We start from the raw sequence: 21909 nt of genomic DNA on the forward strand, positions 1-21909 counted from the left end.
AATACCTTGTGAGCAGAATATTAATCACACTTGATTGATATTAGTGTAATTTAAAGGAAAACAGAGTTTAATAGGCAGTTCCCTTGAAGGCTAAAACTCCAATCCAGTATATCTTTGCAATGTCTCTTTAAATAAAACAGTCCATGAAATGATGTAAGTACCCAAAACTTGCACAAAGTCCAGTGTCTGTGATCTTAGTCCTATCTCTTGTAGCAAGTCTGCTAACAAACTATCGTTAACCTTCTATTTGGTGTGCACACCTAGTGTTTTTTTCTGAGGCCAGACTCACTTACGAGCTGCTGTGTGGGGCTTGCAGCTTCTACCAACCCCACTGCACAATCTGGGGTCGCGAGTGCCCCTCTATGCTTCTCTCTGTCCTTTATTTTGCCCCAGACTGATCTCCTGGTCTCCACGATGCAGCAATATGGCTCCTTTGTCCTTTCCACCAGCAGTTTCCTGTCCTCCTGCCTGGTACCTTGTCTCTCATTCGTCCGGCAGGTAGCAGTTCCACCAAACTTACTTTCTGTCCCTGGACTACTGTTACGCAGCAGAAATTGTTCCTTTATATGGTTGGGTATCAGCCAATATGCCAGCGTCCATGGAACATTAATCTGCCCTAGAATTTGGCAGTGTTTTGGGTGAACGCGATGATTCTGGCACAATGTTTGGCACATCTTTTCCAGTATGATCCTATGGCAACTTGTTAACCCTTTAAAGTGAGTCCCTTACATACAAACTGACTGTTTCAGGGTGTTTGCCCCTCCTCAGTGCAGAGCAAGATACTGGCTGGCTTAGTGGGAGGTCTTTTGATGTTAGTCTGGGGTAATAAAGTCTGTCCCTATGGAGAGCACCAAGTTGGTGTAGGAAGTCTTATGTAGGCCATGCAATGCTCCCTGGGGAAAAGGTTTGCCAGTAGAGGATGGTTGCCCAGCATGTTGCTTGCACTGATGAGGGGCAAACACACCAAAACAGTCTGTCTGGAGACAGATATCTTTTTCATTTGGCGTATATCCTTAGTGATGTCACAAGCTACCTGCCATTAGGTAATTAGTGGCTACCTACCATTAGGTGACACTGAGAAGGCTCTTTTCCATCCTCCATTGTATTCTACACAGTCTGATACTGTCCCGTTTCTAATTGTGTGCAGATGCCCTTTAGCTTTGTCGCTGCTCTATACCGTCATACATATGTATCACCCTTCTTTAATTTCACAGGTCAGCCTTGGCACCAGTGACACTCTATTCCTCTGGATAAAAGAGCCAACCCCTGCATTGGAGGGGCACATCTTCATCAATCCAGTACAATCTCAGGACTATATGGCTTTACTGTGGTAAGACAACTGACTGTCATTGCATATGAGACGCCCTTAGATTTACAATATTGCACATTAACCCATTCACAAACTGCCATTCGTACATATACATCGTAAGGTCATAGGGGTCGTATGGAACAGGCTTGGGAGCCGAGCCCACTCTACACCTGGCGGGCGTCAGCTGCCATGCCTGTCAGGTCTCTGACATCCTCTGGAAATGGCTGCAATTGAACTAGCTTTGTAGACGTTTAACCATTTAGATGCTGCTGCAGTGTCTAAGTAGCTAACCAATGAGGGAACACCTCCAGGACCCTATTGATCCCCATACAATGTAATCGCAGGTTGCTGATGGGTTAACATGGCAATTCAGGGGCTAGTGATGCATGAATGCTTATTATGCCATGCCGCTTAATTAGTAGCACTGGAAAGTACTGTATACTGCAATACTGAAGTACTGCAGTCTATATTATCAGTGATTGCAAGTTCAAGTCCTTAAGTAGGATTAAGATAATGTTTAATAAAATATAAAAAAAAATATTGAAAAGTAAATAAAAAAAACTTTTCCTATTTTTCATGTAGAAAAAAATTAAGCATAATTGGTATCGCCACGCCTGTAAAATACTATTTATATTGCATGGTAAAAGCCATAAAAAAAAAAAGTACAATGCCAGAATTGTGAGGGTTTTTTTTCTAAAAAGATTTAATATAAAGTGGCCATAAAATTATGGACCTCCAAATGATGATAGTAAAAACCTTAGGTCACGACAGAAAAAAACAAGCTCTTCCACAGCGCCCTCCTAAAAATAAAAAGGTCATGGGTCATAGAATATGGCGGCAGGAAAACAATTTTTCAATGGTTACTGATTTTTAAAAGTAGTAAAGCATAAAAAATGCCTAAAAAAGGAAACTGGACAGAATGAATTTTTTACATTGCACTGTATGGGTGAAATACACAAAAGGCAACTATTCCATTTGTGCTCTATTTAAAGAGGTATTTTGGTTAGTGAAGGAAATTACGGTACAAGTTTTCATCAATCCACTAGTTGGGTGAAAACTGGTAGATTGTTAGGAGGTCTGAACGCTGGGACCCCCACTGATTCCAAAAACATGGGACCCATGAGTGATCCTGTCTGAATGTATCCTTGCATTAATTTAATACATCAATTAGTTATTACATCAATTAATCATCAATACCATGGATATAGATCAAAAATGATAAATGAAATCGAAATGAAAATTAAAAACGATATACCTCAAAACTTTAAACATTAATGTTAAATTAGTAAGTCTCCTAGGTGTCTCAGAAACATGAGAAATTTTTTAAACGTGCTTCCAAAATAAAGTGAACAAGAGGAAATGTATATCTGAAAAAAAATTAGGACAGTATGTAAATACATATTTATCATATGGAAGTTGAAATTAAAAAAAAAAAAACTACACATTTTTACAATTTTTTTTCATTTTTGACACTTTCAATAAATATACAAAAATCACATCCATTTTCTTTTACCATCTCAATAAAGTGCAATATATGAAAAAAAAAACATTGCCTGGATTACTGGGATGTGTTAAACCTTTACAGGGTTATTTTCTGTTAAACTGCCACATGCCAGAGTTCCAAAATTTGGCGTGCTATTAAAGGGAACCTGTCGGCTTAAGCATACTGTCCCAACTGCAGGCATTATGCTATAGAACAGTTGGAGCCAAGCAGATTGATATATAGCTTTATGGGGAAAGATTCAGTATAACTTGTGTTTTGTTCATTTATATATCTTTTTTTTAAATTCTGAACTGAACAGTCCAGTGGGCGGTTCTATCAGTGATTGACAGCCTAAGGAGTCCAACAGGCGGTTCTATCAGTGATTGACTGCCTAAGGAGTCCAACAGGTGGTCCTGTAAGTGATTGACTGCCTAAGGAGTCCAACAGGCGGTCCTGTAAGTGATTGACTGCCTAAGGAGTCCAACAGGCGGTTCTATCAGTGATTGACAGCCTAAGGAGTCCAACAGGCGGTTCTATCAGTGATTGACAGCCTAAGGAGTCCAACAGGCGGTTCTATCAGTGATTGACAGCCTAAGGAGTCCAACAGGCGGTTCTATCAGTGATTGACAGCCTAAGGAGTCCAACAGGCGGTTCTATCAGTGATTGACAGCCTAAGGAGTCCAACAGGCGGTCCTATCAGTGATTGACAGCCTAAGGAGTCCAACAGGTGGTCCTATCAGTGATTGACAGCCTAAGGAGTCCAACAGGTGGTCCTATCAGTGATTGACAGCCTAAGGAGTCCAACAGGTGGTCCTATCAGTGATTGACAGCCTAAGGAGTCCAACAGGTGGTCCTATCAGTGATTGACAGCCTAAGGAGTCCAACAGGTGGCCCTATCAGTGATTGACAGCCTAAGGAGTCCAACAGGTGGCCCTATCAGTGATTGACAGCCTAAGTAGTCCAACAGGTGGTCCTATCAGTGATTGACAGCCTAAGGAGTCCAACAGGTGGCCCTATCGGTGATTGACAGCCTAAGGAGTCCAACAGGTGGCCCTATCGGTGATTGACAGCCTAAGGAGTCCAACAGGTGGTCCTAACAGTGATTGACAGTCTTCACTATATGTACAGCCACACACAGATAACTGTCAATCACTGATAGCCTAAGGAGTCCAACAGGCGGTCCTATCAGTGATTGACAGTTATCTGTGTGTGGCTGTACATACAGGGAAGACTGTCAATCACTGATAGGACCACCTGTTGGACTTCTTATACTGTTCATCATTCATAGGACCGCCTACTGGACTGTTCGGCTCAGAATATGCAGAGTTCTAAATTAATAAACTACAAGTTATACTGAATTTTTCTCCATAAAACTATAGATCAATCTGCTCGGCTCCTCCGGCTCTATAACATGATGCCTGTGGTTTGGACAGTATGTTCGAGTTGATAGGTTCCCTTTAAGGCATAAACAGACTTGGTCTTGAAGAGGTTAAGATAACATATATAAGATATTCTTATTTCTATTTGTAGAGTATGATTAATAGCCTCAGCCTATAAATATGATTCATACGGACTATTAAACAAGCCTATAAAGTCTCCTCCAAACGACTCTCTAATCCCGCTGTAATCTTCCCTTTCCAGTGGATCATCTTTCATCATCCAATCACAGGTGTCACCATCACAATCTCTCAGTTACATCCCTTTGGTTTATTGGTCTCCGGAGACCAATGCAATTTTGGAACTCTTTTGTTTTTGGAGCCATAGAGAGGTCACCTCTTCATTACCAGGCTGAGAATTGTAGCGCAGAACTGCTTTATTCCATCTTAATGTTTTTTTTCTTTGCTTCCTAGTTTTAAAAATGGCTCCCTGATGAGAGAGAAAATCAGAGACGACTGCTCATCTGCCTCCTGGGAAGAGTTTTCGAACATTTTGAGATCGACCCCACCTGGAAACAACGGGCACGTAGGTAATGATAAAAATACTGTGCGCGCTGCCAGGGATAATATCTGGAGTAATGGAGAGACATAACAATGTGTATATGGTGTGATGGACACAAAGGGAACCGCAAGATATAGTACAGCGAAGCGTATAGGGATATACGCTGCTCTAAGTAAACCATGTATAGAGCTAAGGCCAGATTTAAACGCACTATTTTTAAGCAGAAGCTTTGTCCGATGCACGGGTGCAATTTTTGGGTTATTCTTGTTCAAGAACAGCCCCTTATTTGCTACGGCAGTGAAAAAGAACGCATCACACTCACATGCCGTGTGACTTCAGCCTGCACATAGCAGCGCTCCTCTCACCTCTGAATTTTGAGCACTCACTGCCAGCACTAAGAGTACAGCACACACAAACAGCCAGCAACTGCTAATGAGCGCCGCCACAGGTCAGGTGGTGTAGAAGTGGGCTGCCTGTCACAGGTGGAAAGTTGGCGGCGCCCAGTAGCAGTTGCTGGGTGATGTGCACTGCGCTCTTGATGCTGGTAGTTAGTGCCATTGTGTGCATGCTGAAATCAGCGCCGGATCCGTAGTCTAAATTGGCACCAAGGGTGAGGATTTTGTTGGAAAAAGTATATATTTTTTAAAGAACCTCTTTAAAACACATTCTTTGACCCTCCAAGGGACTTAAAGACACGATGGTTCAATTCTTGCTACACTACACTGCAATACTTATGTAGTGCAGTATAGTGTAGCTTTGAATGACCAGCTGGCATGGCATGCCTGGCAGAGCCGGAGGCCTTAATGAGTCCATCAGCACCCCATGATTGCATTGTGGTTTGCTGATGGCTGGCTAACAGGAAGAGGTACCTTTTCCTGTCACCCTCTTATGTGCCGTGATTGCTATTGATCGTGGTATATAGGGGGTTAATCGATCTGGAACTGAGGTTTCTCTGCTCCCAGCCATTACTGCAGAGTCCCAGCTGTCATCTGACATCTACAACCAGGCTTTTTCCTGCACAGGATCCCCAAGCCAAACTCCGAATTGGCTACAGTAAAAACACTGCGGCCTATCTTAAGGCCCCCTAGTGGCCGCCGTGAAAACCTGTATGGCTGGTCACTAAGGGACTAATTTCCCTATCAGACAGTCCATTATTTCTTGTGTTATTGATGGCATTAATGTTTTCTTTTTGTTTCTTAGGCTTTTACTTTGATGTGATGGAAATCACTCCACAAGCTGTTGGTATTCACAGGTTCAATGCCGAAAACCAAGAGGTAAGTTATGATCAGCAGGATGCTTACATTGGTTTACAGAGAGGACAGAACATATGGCGGTAGATTCCCAAGTGGCAGAAACCTCTACAACTGATGTTACTGCGGGTTCTCCCCCGCAGTGACGTTAGCATGAATGAAGCGCTGGCCGAGCATTGGCGATCGGCGCTTTATTATTTAATTTGGGCTGATTGGAATATCCATGTGGGTGCCGCTCAGTCCCACTGAAAGTAAATTGAGCACTGGTGCGCTTGCCTGACCAGTGCTCCATTCAATATCCTCCTCATTATAGGGGTGCAGTCAGAAGGACAGGGGGGGACACAGGACCCCAGTTCTTGAGATCGGAGGGGGCATCTCAGTAGTAAGACCCCCACTGGTCAGCAAGTTATTCCCTATCTTTGAGTGTGGCATGCAACTTTTTCTTGTGTTGGCCACAGCGGGGAAGTGCATAAGCAAGCGTGAGGTCTGGGCAAGATCACCGTGGGGAGGTGCAATAAGCCCACAATAGGGAGGATAGGGGACACAGGACCCTGTTCTTGAGATCGGTGGGAATGTCAGCGGTAAGATGCCCATTAATCGTCAAGTTAGCCCTATTCTTTGGATAGCAGATAACTTGTATTCTTGGTATAGCCCCTTTAATTTTGATAGGGGCCATTTATGGAGCTCATAGGATGTGACAGGTTCCCTTTTGTGGCTCCAAGAACTCCCTCTCATATGTGTTATAAAATTTGTTGTCTTTTTAGCATGTTAATAAATTGGCTGCTGTGGCCACTTTATCCAAAAAGAAGTTGTTTGTCGTTATTTGGAGATGTGGTATGGCTGCAGCAGAATAGTACTCTGACCTCCCCGGGTCAAGGATCAGTTCCTGCCACACTCAGGGAGGAAGTTGTCTGCCAGCCAGAGAGAGAGAGAGGCTGCAGCAGCAGTATCAGGACTGGGAGCCTGAGGTCCGACGCAGACCAGTCTAGGCCTGTCATAAGGTCTGACAGAGGGGGATGCCCTCTAGACACCCTAGGTGGGGGATAGGGACAGAGACCCTAAACAGAGAAATGTTTGCTGTGATGTGAAATAAAGCTGGTAGAAGCCAGAAGTTCAAGTGATTCGTATCTCCTGAGTCTCTATTCACGTGGTGCCCACTCTGCTGAAAGGCAAGGATGGCGACCCCCAGGTTTCCACACAAGTTAACCTCCAGTCATAAAAACTCTAGAACTATCAGCACCCGGGGTACCACAAGTTAAACACTCCAGAGTAGTTTCTATAACTGTGTTCTTAACCTGAAAGGATACATCTTTCATTGACTCAACAACCATAAGAGTGGCAACTCAATGGTTTTTTTGGTTCTTGGCTGCTCTCTCTCTGTCTCTCGGAGCACTTTTTCCTTTTTCACCCACCAACTCTCTTCCGCTTGCACACACAGAATGGTGGCTTGCTCTCAGTTCTATGTACAGGAGCACCTATCAACCACCTATCCTTCAGGTTTACTTCACAGTCTCTCTTTATCCTGGAGTCGGCGTCGGCACACCCCAATCTCCAGCTGTAACGACTCTAACACATGGGAGGAGTCACCATCTCTTGGCTCCCTGTTGATCTGTCTGGGTGTTTTACGTATTCCTGGATGCTCCTCGGAATGGGGAGACGGCACTCTACTCTTATGCAGTCTCCCTCATTTTAGAGGCCCCTATTGCGTTCCTTTGTTCCAGGCCCAGGTTTCTTTATCTCCACATTGGGACCAATGATGATGCCAACAGCACAGCTCACTCAGTGACTGAAAACTACCCTAAAGCAAATCTCCACCAGAGGGTGCTGTGTATTGTGCACTTAAAAAAAAAAAAAAAAAAACAACCTTAGAGGGCAGTAGTACATAAACTTTTATATTAGTCAACTCCTGTATAGAGCAAACATTAAGTTATACAAGTTCCTGTCCTACAAACAAATGAACATGCACGTACACATTACATTTAATACCAGCAGGCATTGGAATAGCAACGGCCACTCAAGTCTTCTGTGGAGGAAGTGGAGAGCTCCTAGCCTCCCCTTACACACTATACAACATCTGTTACAACAGTTGTGTCCAACAAATAATTTAATTTCCAAATACATGCACTAAGCAGTTTGCTATGGACACCTTGAAGATGACTAAAATCTTGTGAATCATAGTTCTTATGTTGTTTGATAGGTGTCAGAATTCCCGAAAGAGGTGGAAATCCGCGCTCTCGTTGAGGGGCAGTTTATGGCTAAGAGGATCTATGCGGAAAGACTTGGTTATAAAATATGTAAGTGCAACTTTTCTGTATTCACCAACATTATTATTAAATGGGTTGTCCACGTTGGAGGGTCCCATGACAATAAGCTGATCACTGACCCCAATGCTGGGACATCCATTAATCAGATGTAATCCGTTACAGAACTTGGCAGCAAATGTTCAATTCACCTGCAGTGCCCCCGCAGGAGAAATGAAGTAATACACAGTTCCCTTTGAATTCAGTGGGTTGTACATGCACGGACATGTAGGTCTTCCAGAGAGACACTCCTTGTATGTGCTCTTCACTCAGGTTGGTAGATGAGTGTCTTCAACCGTTAAAGGGGGTTTCCAGGGAGAATACTAGTGATGACCTATCCTTAGGATAGGTCATCAATAGTTGATTGACTGGTCAGCAGTCCCAAGTGACGGACTTCAATCAGCTGAGCGGGTGCATGCTGTCAGCGCCGCAAATACACAGAGGTTGGAACTGAAGCAGCGGAAGTCTCTGCGCCGACCTCTGTATAGTGGCCGGCACTTGTAACTGCAGGCACAGCTTGCGTTGATTTTAATGCTATGTCTTTCACTGTGAGTGATGCTACTTTACTAATCTCTTCACTGAATCCTGAAACATTCTGGGTGCTCTCTCAAGATCAAGGCTCTTGCAAGGCTGAGTCTTGTAGCATGGCCTATCCAGAGGTACTGGTTCAGTAACCTGACGGTCACCTTATTGCATCCTCTCCAAAAGGTGTTTTCTGCTGCTCTGATAGATTCTTCAGTCACTTCCTCCCAGTCCAGCGTGCCATGTGACCTCCTCCACCAATAGGAAAATTGCTCTCCCCAAAATAGCATTTTGCCTGCACTTGCATGCAGTGACTAGTAGATGGAGTAAACATATAACATCTAAATCAATCAACATCTTATCCCTTACTCTGAATAACCTCAGTATGAAACACATAGGCATTATTAATTTAGCGTTAATTGCTCGTATATTTAGAATCTATTAGTAACCCATGGTACCCCTCTACTATACAGCAGGGGCTCTCAGCTCTGACCAGGATGCTCCAGGGCTCACTCACAACTCATAGTATTAGGGGTTCATATCTGCGCTGGAACCTTTGCAGATCCGGCTAAAATACCAGAAGAAATAGCGCTACATGCCGGGCGTTTCCTTCCGGTAAAATGTGGGGCAGCTGAGCTGAAACCAAACGGACTCCATTAAAGTCAATCGGTCTGTTCAGTGCTATTCAATTCCGTTCTAAGATGGGCCCATACAGCCAGGGATTTCCTTTTCCTGTTCCCCAAATGGAGCAGGATAACAGAATCCCCAGGCTCTAAGGTGGAAGCATCCTTAGGCTGCACCCAACCCCTCTCAATGCAGGTCTTCTCTCACGGCTCATAACTGAGGTCACACCCAACCTTGCACTGGTCTCTCATACTTGTAATGTCCACCACCATGGCAACTTTGCAGCTCTCCTTGTGTGCCATACCCCGCCATTTATACCAAAACCAGGCACCACTCGCAGGGTGAGATGTACCCTGTTATTCATAAGACAGGTATGTCCTGCCCAGCAAAATTGACTGGGTATATTAACCTCCAGAATGGCCACCACAACTGGGACGGAGACCACTCACAACAATGTCCATGGGGGCCATGACAACCAGACAATACATTTGCTTCACGTTAGCAGTATTGCAATAAACATCAACAATTATAGCATTTTCCCGACCACACACAGTTAACGTTTTCATCCCCCTTCCATACTGTATCAGCTGCGGGGTTTAGAAGTACATAACACTGTTTCTTCATAAAGTAGAAAGTTAGCCGCAGTTTTTGTAATCTCAATCTTGGTCCTCACGGACTCAATAAAACAATATTGGACAGGGAGCTCTGGAGAAAGATTTCAGATCTAGGACTGCTTGCTCTGAAAATACACAAAGTGTCTCCGTTTCAGAGAACAATAAAATGGAGGCATCTTTTGTCCTGATTTACTTTTTCTATCGCTGCGATCCAATCTGTACTGAAGGATATGATATGCTGGCCTTAAAGGACCACTATAGTGATTTCCCCCCCCCCCATTTTTAATGTAACTATTCCCCCAGTATATACAGAGTTGGTACGCATGATCTTCCCGATGTGAAAACCTCATAACTCACATTTAATGACACTTAGATACAGAAATGTGATATTAATGGAAACAGAAACTCAAAAAGTTTTGACACACAACATCAAAAATGTTTTCCCCATCAGAGTTGATCAACATGGCTCCTTTTGTCACCCAACACTAATGGAGCCTGTAGTCAAGTTCCTGGCATACACGTTGTAGCGGATCACGACTGACGGATGCAATGGCTTCTGGGATGCCGCGGATCATACATGGTAAGCGGAAGAGGGCATGTAGACTCTAACATCCCCCTTCCCAGAGAGAAACATCACAAGACGTAAGGTCCGGGGAATGTGGAGGCCAAGGAAGACCTTCACTATCATCATCACCTCTACAGCCAATACATCTATTTGGTAGTCCCCTATTTGGCTCACTTCTGACTTCATTGTGACAATGGAGGAGGAAGTGCCCCATCCTTTTGGAAGATGAAACCTGGGATTTTCTTTTTCGGCTGCGGTAGAAGCCGTATCTGTAACATGTCCAGGTACAAATCCCCGGGATTATTTCCTCGTGGAAAAAGTGGGCGCCGTATACCTTCCTGCAGGTTATGGTGCAAATCACATTTGTCTTGGGGGAGTTGCACATACGCTCCACGTAGACAGGTGGGTTTTCCCTCCTCCAGATTCTGACCTTACATTTGCTGCCTAAAATGTGGAAGGCGGCTTCAACAGCAAACACTAAAAACTCCAAGAAACCATCGCTTTCCATTAGTTTGTATACTCTCGCAGAAAGAACATTGCCGCTCTTTGTTGTCTGGTTTCAGGGTCGGTCACAGTTTTGCTAAATGAAACTTTTTGTACAGATTTTTGTATCCGAGTGTCATTAAACAGAGTTAACCGTGCTTCACATCGGGAAGATGATTTGTGGTAACTTGGTATAAATGAGCTTGTGTTATCTTGGTTAGTCATTCCCTTCGGATCTACTTGGGTTTATGTGTGAAGTTTCTAGTCAATTACTCAATCTTTCTTACAGCTCATTCACACAGACGTATGTGGGTTTCGATCCATTAATACACAGAGTATTCTCAGATTGAAACTTGGCAAGTTGTATTTTGCCTTTTATAGCTTTTTTGTGCTTGAAAACACTCCATATTTAGGTTAGTACAAAAACAAAATGTTAGAAACCCCAGTGATTTCCAGCAAAATACGTAGTGAATATGCAGGTTTTATACATAACGCGCTTCCCCAAAAATAAGCCCTACCCCGATTGGAGAGTGGGCTTGAAATATAAGCCCTCCCCCAAAATAAGCTACACTACATGAAAATCAAATGTCAGCGTTGACATAGCACTCTCTTTCTGGTGTTGGGGATTTGAATACTCCGTCTCCAGCAAGTGAGTGCTGTGATTGGATCCTGAGCATCACTGGCTCAGCCAATCAGTGAATAACATCACTAAATGGCTTTGATTTGGTTCATCGAGCGTGGGCTCTGATTGGCTGAGCAATGGCACTCGTGATTCAATCACAGCACTCGCTTGCTGGAGGCAGGGTATTCAAAGCCCCATTACCAGAAAGACAATGCTGGGTCAACGCTGAGGGCTGCACTGCAGCCTGCCGCAGAGCCAGGGACCAGCCCAAGGGACCCAGACGCTGCAGGCCAGGTGAGTATAAGACCCCTTCCACATGAAAATGAGACAATGTGCCTCTTTTGGGGGCAAATATTAATATAAGACAGTGTTTTATTTTTGGGGAAACACGGTATTCACTACATATTTATGTCGCTCCATTAACATCAATGGCCTATTTTGTATATTTTGCATAATAAGCTCCAGAAAAGGACATGCAAAGTCTCGTGAAAAATATGCTCGTCTGAATACCCAAATACAAATAAATGGGAATTCACCCCAGTATATGATGCAAGTAAAAAATATACCAGTAATACGCTGTTCAAATACACCCATGTGAATAAGCTCTTATGAAGATGCATAAATCCCATCATGTAAACTGCTAGAGAAACACAGGCACTCCTGTCAGTTATTGATGATCACACCACTATAATAGAGGAGATCACAGCTCATCCTCCTGACTGTATTCTTATCAACTTATCGTCTATAGCTTATCTAGGTGAATATAGAAGATATTGATAATTAAACTGCCACCCCTTCCCACAGCAGAAAGAAATGGTACAGCCTCAGCTACTGCTGTGCTGATGCATCATGAGATAGTGCCTGATAAGCATCAGACATGGCGCTACATTGCAGCGACGTGGCTGTAATATACACAGGTATCATGCATATTCACTACGTATTTACGCAATCCCATTGACTTTAATGGGCAATGCAATATGCAAGGAGGTGTGTGATATGCCGCTGTAAAAAGAACGCATCTAGAACTCGTTACACTAACTAGCTATTTCTTTGTTTGCCGTGCACAAAGGAACATGCCATGTGGATGGAAAAAGTACAGTAAAATACGCTGATTAACACAAAAAAAATCGTACAGTGTGCAAAAAACTCGCGCTGAGGCATGCACAAATGCGCATATGCTCGTGTGAAGCGCACCTAATGCTTATCTGGCCCTTGTTGAAAATGATCTAGTGGAAGAATGCGCAGTCTATCTGTGACATGCGGTACGATGGCTGCTCACAGATTGCACATGTAGATGATTCTGCCTTTTGTTTCAGAAAATACGCTTATTATTTTGCAATTCAATCAGCACGCCGTCAGTTGCAGGCCTGTGACAGAAGAGGGCGCTCTGCTCTCAGCTATATCTCCTGATACACCGCTGGCTGTCCGTATATGCTAACAGCAAACTGTTCTTTATTTCATTATAACACGCAGCACCCAACGATCTCATTATTACACCAGGGCTTAATGTTCACTAATTGCAGCCTTTACATATATTTATTAATCACATGGTGGGGATATTCATTATCGATAGGTCCCCAGAAGATTACAAATGGCATCTCGCTCTTCCTGTGCTGTAAATTAATAGTGATTAACTGCGGACGTGTTGCAAGTGCAGCATTATGATCGAGGCCGCCGGGGCGCAGTTCAGATTTCACATCGTCTGTTTGGAGTGTAGAGAATAGGAAATGGACATTATACATTTCATTAGAGTAGAGATCTCCAGCCGCACTACCAATCTATCATACCATATGGGGAAGCGCTTCAAGTGCCCGCTTGTCATCCGAATCCTGAGTCCAAAAGGATTCCAAGTGCTTATAAAATATACAGAGGTCTTACCAGCAGCACACGGGATGCTTTCTTGTTAAAACTTACATTCTTGGATGCTTCTTTATTATGTCCATTTAAAAAGCAACGCTTTGGCCCACCTGCTTGGAAAAGGCCTGCGGTCGGCCGAAACATCGCTTTTTAAATGGACATAATAAAGAAGCATCCAAGAATGTAAGTTTTAACAAGAAAGAGTGCCGTGTGCTGCTTGAAAGACCTCTTTATATTTTATATACATTTCATTAGAGATTGTCCTGCAGCCAAGGACAACGCAGTCATTGGAATATGAGGTATTATTGTATCTTGACGCCACCGGAAGCTAGGGTTTGACAGGAGGAACGCCCCTCTCACACCCCTAGCTCCCGATAGGGTGAAGGCACCAAGGTCCGAGCAGCACAGTGGGGATTGATTTGTGGCAGCACTGCAGGGTTAGGCTGAGGGTTACTATACTTCTTAGGCTTACATTATTACCTGTAAATGTTGCCATGTTACCACTGTAACATGCCAGCATTTACATGTCATAATGTAAGGCTAAGAAGGTAGTAACCTTCAGCCTAATCCTGCAGCGGTACGACAAATCAATGCAGACGCTGTAGCGTGTGTGCTCTGCCCCGGCTGTCATTTCAGCATGCGTCCTAGCTGCCCACCGGCTCACCCCACCGTCCCGGCCGCCGGCTGTCAGCTCAGTTCCACAGGCTGCATCAGTGGTCCCTAATGGGCGCTCCCGGGAAAGCAGAGTCACTTCGCATGAGCCTCCCTCCTGCCGACGGCGCCATTGCGCTTGTAGAATCAGGGGGTTCCGCCTTCTGGCTCGCCGCCGGGGAAGCCACTTGCTGCTAGGGGTGCTCGGCTGCAGTGGCATAAGCAGCTGTATGGCTTTTTTTAATAAATCATTAGTGCCGTTCCAGGACCTGCAGCCGAACAAGCTGTGCAGCTAATCAGGTACAGGGGGCGTCACCTTCCTGTCAATCTTGGCTCCACCAGGAATTCCTGGTGGCGTCAAGATACAATAATACCGTATATGATAGGCTACATTGTAGTATCGATGGCTGGTACACTGGTGACCCTGAACAGCACCATGGACAAGGGGCGGACAGAGAGTGCAAAAGGCCCCTGTGCAAAGTGTGTGCCCTTCCAAAAAAAAACATACATACACAGTAAGGCTGGATGTCCACAAGTGGATCTGATTTGCGGAATCCACGCAGGTGACCCGCAAGGAAGATCTGTAAATCAAGCCGCCCATAGGGAAGCATGGGCTTCCACACATGAAATAAAGCATGTGGATTTGTTTTGCTGACCTTTTGATCCGGAAAACAAATCGCAGCATACTCCATTTCACTGCGGTTCCCACACGGACGGCTTCCATTGAAGTCAATGGAAGCCGTCCGATCCGCGGCCCGTCTGCAATTCAATAGGAAATTCTGTGGGAAAGCAGGAGGTTTAAAAAAAAACAAAAAACTCCCCTGCGCATGTGTGGCGGTGCATCGGCTGGTGCTACTGCACACAACTGCAGTGAAGAAAATAGAAGACCCAGACAGGTAAGCAGTGTCCTCAGCCAAAGGCAAGGTCGGATTCCGCTGCAGGATCCCGTATGCAGAATCCGACCCGCCCGTGGACATGAGGCCTAAGGCCCTGTTCACACTTTATTACTTCTGGGATCTGTTGTACTATGTACTCCTAGCAGCACAGTCAGGTGGTTGAGGGTTAAAGGGGTTGTCCCGCGGCAGCAAGTGGGTCTATACACTTCTGTATGGCCATAATAATGCACTTTGTAATATACATTGTGCATTAAATATGAGCCAAACAGAAGTTATAAGAAGTTTTTCACTTACCTGCTCCGTTGCTAGCGTCCTCGTTTCCATGGAGCCCGCCTAATTTTCGGCGTCTAATGGCCAAATTAGACGCCCTTGCGCAGTCCGGGTCTTCTTCTTTTCTCAATGGGGCCGCTCGTGCAGGATGCCGGCTCCGTGTAGCTCCGCCCCGTCACGTGCCGATTCCAGCCAATCAGGAGGCTGGAATCGGCAATGGACCGCACAGAAGCCCTGTGGTCCACCGAGGGAGAAGATCCCGGCGGCCATCTTCAGCCGGTAAGTAAGAAGTCACCGGAGCGCGGGGATTCAGGTAAGCGCTGTGCGGATTTTTCTTTAGGTCCCTGCATCGGGGGTTGTCTCGCGCCGAACGGGGGGGGTTGAAAAAAAAAAAAACCATTTCGGTGCGGGACAACCCCTTTAATTGAGCTGGCTGGGTGTGGTACTTCCTGCTAGCCAATCTCCTGGATCTGTGCTCACATATAAACCCAGCTCCTGGTCAGTCTCTGGCTGGACCCTAGGGTAAGCACTCATGCTACTTCTGTGTCCTGTAACTTGTTATAAGTCATGTTCAGCTTGTTCCCACTCTGGTCTGTGTTTGCAAGTAGGTCTATTGTCTCTCTGCGTCCCCAAGATTGTTTGGACACCTGTAGTCCTAGTCTGCAGTACATGCAGCCCCCCTTTTCCTTCCCCCTGTACAGGTACAGCCTCCAAAGGTCTTATGTCTTATTCTGGGTGTCAGTTGGTGTAACTGGACACTGTTCCCTATGTCAGCTTGGGTAGTTGACTGTCTGTTCTGTGTGTCAGTTGGTGTAACTTGACACGGTTCCCTATGTCAGCCTGGCTGGCTATCTGTCTATCCCCTGGTATAAGGGCACATAGACTTGCTGTGAGTTCCATCTGTGCACATGTATCTCTGAGTGGAGTCTGTCTGGCTGTGTGCCCTGTACTCTGTCCTGTTCCTGATGCAGCTGGCTGTGTGTCCAGTGCTCTGTTCTGTTGCAAGCTTTGCTGAGTAATCTGTCTTGCTGGTTCATGTCCGTTTGTACGTTTAAATTCGGTCAGTTTTGTGTCAGTTTGCTGCGTGACCTGCTATCTGTGTCCTGTCCTGTTGCAGCTTTCTGTGTGAACTCTGTCCGGTTCTTCTGGACTCCTGGTTAGTGTAGGGACTAGTGGTATAACCAGGAGCCGTGAAGTGGCCCGCTAGCTTCCATGTTTTGTACAAAATGTCAACCAATACCTGGTATTCATATTCAGCTCATCTGTTTCTAGTGGTTGCATTGTGGCTGCTGCAGGCTGTGTATCCTGTGGTTCTGTCTCTATCATGTAGCATGTGTATGTCTCCTGTTCTGTGGCGTGGTTCCTAGGATCAGCTAGGGCCCAGATCCGAAGACCGCTGGGCTGCCCTTATTGGGGCAATGTTCCCTGCTTAGGTAGGGCCATGCCATCCTCCCGCGTAGTACAGGGTCAGTTGCCTGAAACCTGTGTGAATCCTGTGTGACCCTTGTGCTACCTGTGTACGTCCATCCCATCCATTCTCTGTCCCATTTTGGGTGCGATCGTGTGGGCTCCCATGCTTAGGTTGCCCACACGATCGTAACACACTTCTGTTCTTCTGTTCCATTATATAATAGAAAATGAAAATAAAACAGCCGCCATTTCTATTGAAATGGTGGAAACCAGCGCCACCTGACAGAGCCTATTGAGTATAATTAGGTTCTGTCTAGTTCCATCCAGGGGTTCCACCATTTTACCGAAAAAATAATAGGGCAGCATGTTGCTCTAATTTTCCAGCATTTATCCCTGGATGAAAAGAGCAGATGTATGTGTAAACACAGCCTAAGACAACTTTTATACCATGGTAGGCTTAGATACTGTGGCTTAGTACTGTAACCAATTAATAATTACATACTAGTTCTACACAGTGATAGTGATTATAGTGCGGTGACATCTTGTCTGATTACAGTTGCCTACTTTCACTTTCGTATTTGGGAGTAGACTGCCATGAAGACTTCCTCCAACCATGACTTATCTCTGCATACTCTCCCCATCATACCACTGCCCCAGTGAACCTTTGAGTATCCCCCTATACTATTACTGTCCCTCTGTGGTGCCACAAAGCTAAAGTGCCCCCTCTATACCCCTCCAAATCTATAGTGCCCCTTCTGTACGCCTTTAAATGTTTAGTGCCCCCTCTATATCCCTCCAAATATATAGTGGCCCTTTTATACCCCTCCAAATGTATATAGTGCCCCCTCTGTACCCCTCCAAATATATACTGCCCCATCTATACCCCTCCCAATTTATAGTGTGCCCTCTGTACCACTCCAAAGTTATAAGATCCCCTTTGTGCCCCTCCAAACTTGTAAGGCCCACTCTGTGTCCCCCAAATTCCAGCCAGCAGTGTGCTACTCACTAGAGCCAGACACTGAGTCTTCCATTCAAAGTATAACCCAATTTACTTCTGGTCACAGGTGGATTGGCTGGGGTGTTGGCAAGTAAGAAGTAAGATGGGGACAGCGCCATTCGGTCATGGGCTTCCCTTTCTGTGGTGTCACCTGTGATACAGGAAGGAAAAAGCAAAGCTTCAATACTGCAAAATAGTAATAATATTCTGTTGTTATCATCTGGTTATACATTTAATGTCTGCTACTGGCTGGATTGCGGTATCTTAGAACTACGCTGGCAGCTTTCATGTGGGCACCGAGTGTGGTAGAAGATGTGTACCCAGCTGCAGTCACTCCCAACCTATTCAGTGTATTTCCCATCTCTGCTTCTGTATATTCACCTTTATATCTATGGCATCTGGACGCATCAGTAGAACACAAAGAAAGCATCTTCTGTAGCTCTCCGCCTCTTGCGTCCGCCCGGCCTCTGAATCATTGATGGCTCTAACAATCACAATATTCGCTTTTCTTCCCTGACATGTTGAAGAAACGGTGTCACAGCCAATCGCCGTCAGTGTTTAGTCAGCAAACCATCAAATATTTAAACAGCGTTAATTCCCAGTAAGGTGCAGAGAGACGTTCTCCGAACTTGTCAGACACATCTGCCCGCAAATCTTAAGACTTCCAGTCACAACTGTCTTAGATGTTTGGCAGAAAGCGGTGGTTGTAAAACAGAACCCGGATACAACATTCTCACTGTAATCTTAGAGCTGTACTAGAAGAAACAAGCAAGAAGTCTCCCCTCTCCTTAAGAGCAAATGCTAAGCTTAAAGGGAATCTGTCATCCGAAAATAATCACTTGTCCAAATCATATTTTTATATTAAACATATTTTTAATAATTTTTGGTGTTTTTTTTTTTTTCATGATCCATATTTAAAAGAACCTTAAATCCTGCAGTTCTCACACTGACCACTAGGTCTAATAACAGTCTGACACTTCCTGTGCTGTAGAAGAAACTGTCATCTCGTTATCATCGCAAGCAGATTACAATAAAAAGTGACACCTTAGTATAGATAATACGGGATCCACCATTCTCAATAGGCGATGTTATAGCTCACCTCCTCCACCTCTCTGTGCAAGTCACAGAGCATGCCCACAACACTCCTACGTAGTATTCTATAAACAATGGTCACGGCTCACCTTCTCCCCCTCTTTGCACAGGTCACAAAGTATGCCCACAAAACTTTCCAACATGCAATGGGTGATAGTCACAGCACACCTCTTGCCCATCCATGCACAGGTCACAAAGCATGTCCAAAACACTCTCCCATGGCAGTCTATAGGTTATGGTCACAGCTCACCTTCCCCCCTTCCTGCAGAAGTCACAAAGCACTTTCATAATACTCTGCCATAGGAATGTATAGGCAATGGTCACAGCTCACCTCATCCCAGTCACAAGTCACAGAGCGAGCCCTTAACACTTTTCCCTATATGAGTTTTTAGGTGATATTCACAGCTCACCTCCTCACCATTCCTGTACAGGCCACAGAGCATGCCTGTAGCACTTGCCCATAGAAATCTATTAGCAGCAATCACAGCTCACCCCTCCCCTTCACTGCGCAGGTCACAGAGCATGCCCACCACCCTTTTCCATAGACGTCTATAGATGATGGTCACAGCTTATCTCCTCCCTCCTCCCTGCACTGCAGCGCCCATTAATTGTAATGAGTTGTGTCAGCAACTACAAGCACCAGCCGCTACACTGGGGGCGGAGTTATCTTCTTTTGCTCTGGATCATATCTTGTAATGCTGACAGCGGAGTACCAGAATAGCTGAGCAGCCGGGGTCCTGAGCTCCAGACCCTGCTGATTTACTATTGATGACCTATCCTAAAGGTTGGTCATCAGTAGTATTTCCCTGGAAAACCCCTTTAACTCCTTAATGCCACAGGACAGAAGTTACGTCCTGGCTGGGTGGTGCTTAACACAACAAGATGTTAACTTACGTTTTATGGATAGCACAGGCTCAGAAGTCAGCCCGCACCATGCCGCAGTGGGAGCCGGCTGCAACAGCGAGGATCAATGGGAATACTGATCCCTGCTGTTAACTCCTTGTATGCAGTGATCCTACATGTAATTGTGGAGGGCTGATGGGCTGCCATGGCAACCGGACGCCAGACTATGTGATTGCTATTGTAAGCAATAATGCATTCCAGTACTTCTGTTCAGCAATGCATTATTATAGCAATCAGAGTTTTTCTGGTTCACGTCCCCTATAAGGAAATAAAAAAATGTAAAAAAAAATAAATAAAACCCAACCCCCCCATAAAAACAGTAACAAACCTCCCTCTTTTTGTTGCCCTTCCCATTTGTTTAAAAAAAAACAAAAACAAACAAACACATATTTGGTATCATCGTATCCGTAATGACCTGTACAATAAGTTGAATACTCTTTTTTTATCCTGTATGACAAACACTGTAAAAACACCTAAAAACAGAGTCAAAGAGGTTATACTCAAAAACGGGTGCAAATAAAAACTACAGTTCGCCACGCAAAAAAAACAAGCCCTCTTATAGCCATGTCGACGGAAAAATAAAAAGGTTATGACTTTTTGAAAAGTGGAGATGAAAAGCCACCAAGAATCGTTGCCTTTTGGTCAAAATAGGTTCTTCCCTTAAGGGGTTAATCTAGCATGTAATGGATCAAAAAGGTTGAACTTCTTGGAAATGTGTCTTTTTTCAACTACATATTATCAGACAAACAGGCCTGAAATGTAAAGTGATTCCAGCCAGCAGGCCGCAGTGGTGACCAATGAGCTTCCACATTGCTATCTCTGTACAGTGTATTTCTATAGGAGGGTTCCGTGGGTGAATCATTGTTGCATTCAGTCAGTTGACTCATTGATAAGAACTCTGGTTGATGCACAAGACAGCAGTGACAACCATTCACAAAGTCGGTTATTTCATCCGCATCCAGCGGCGTCAACCATGTCTAATGACAACTACTCATTTCACAACAGAGGACGGGAAACATTGGATCAGGTTCCTGCCTGTCTGATTACGTGACAGCTGACCTCTACTGACGCCGTTCTCTAAATTCTGACAGCCAGAAATTACACCCGTCTGTACAGGAATCCTCTGAGACATTATTTCATCACACCAGTAACTGGCTCAACTAGCGAAGCAAGACCTGCGTGTAATCCTAATATACATCCGTTATAGTACAGGGGGACCCACAGAGCATCATTTATGGACTGTCATGGCTGACGGTCACAATGTTTCTCGCATAGAAATGACAACAAAAAAGATAAAATCTTACATTTCAGAAACCATTTTATTGTAACAAATGGGAATCAGACTTTTAAGTGGTTGTGATAAGTCATAGCATTATCCCCTATCTACATAATTATATGATCGTGGGTGTCTAACTGCTAGAACTCCCACTGATCCTAAGAGTGGCAGTCTGGTCTGTACCTGAAGGAACTTCCACTGAGCCTGAGAGTGGGGGTCTGGTCTGTAACCGAGGGAATGTAACTGCTGGGACTCCCACTGATCCTGAGAGGAGGGGTCTGGTCTGTAACCGAGGGAATGTAACTGCTGGGACTCCCACTGATCCTGAGAGGAGGGGTCTGGTCTGTAACCGAGGGAATGTAACTGCTGGGACTCCCACTGATCCTGAGAGTGGGGGTCTGGTCTGTACCTGAGGAAATGTAACTGCTGGAACTCCCACTGATCCTGAGAGGAGGGGTGTGGTCTGTAACCGAGGGAATGTAACTGCTGGAACTCCCACTGATCCTGAGAGTGGGGGTCTGGTCTGTTCACGAGGGAATGGAGCAGAGGTTGTGTAGGCGCGCTGCTGCTCCATTCACTTCAATGACAGTGCCAGAGATTGCCTAAGCACTTTAACTTGGTAATCTCCGACGCTATCTGTGCAACCTTCACTCCAATCACTCAGAAACCGAATGGACTCCTGTCCAGTGGAGGTCCCAGTGGTCAGTCCCTTACCCTGTGGACAGTGCATAACTTTATAACTTGGCACAAGCCCTCTAGCTGCATTTTTTTCAAACTCAGATTGGCTTAAAGCATTCCGCTGGCTGGACAAAAAATGTCTCCTAGAGCAGGGGTCCCCAACTCCAGT

General features: G+C 45.0%; 1 protein-coding gene across 5 annotated transcripts in view; it reads left to right on the forward strand.

Moving 5' to 3' along the window:
* XYLB (xylulokinase) overlaps positions 1-21909 on the forward strand; it is a 138901-nt gene that overhangs the window by 36825 nt on the left and 80167 nt on the right. For all 5 annotated transcript variants that reach the window (XR_010787317.1, XM_066584847.1, XM_066584846.1 and 2 more), the window contains 4 exons: positions 1215-1330; positions 4643-4758; positions 5931-6004; positions 8178-8274. Coding sequence is in view for 4 of the 5 variants with exons in the window: in XM_066584847.1 (XP_066440944.1) it covers positions 1215-1330; positions 4643-4758; positions 5931-6004; positions 8178-8274 (403 nt within the window). In the remaining variant the exon portion in view is untranslated. The remainder of the gene's footprint in view (positions 1-1214; positions 1331-4642; positions 4759-5930; positions 6005-8177; positions 8275-21909) is intronic.

This window comes from Eleutherodactylus coqui, chromosome 12, assembly GCF_035609145.1.
Source record: "Eleutherodactylus coqui strain aEleCoq1 chromosome 12, aEleCoq1.hap1, whole genome shotgun sequence".
Lineage (NCBI taxonomy): Eukaryota > Metazoa > Chordata > Amphibia > Anura > Eleutherodactylidae > Eleutherodactylus > Eleutherodactylus coqui.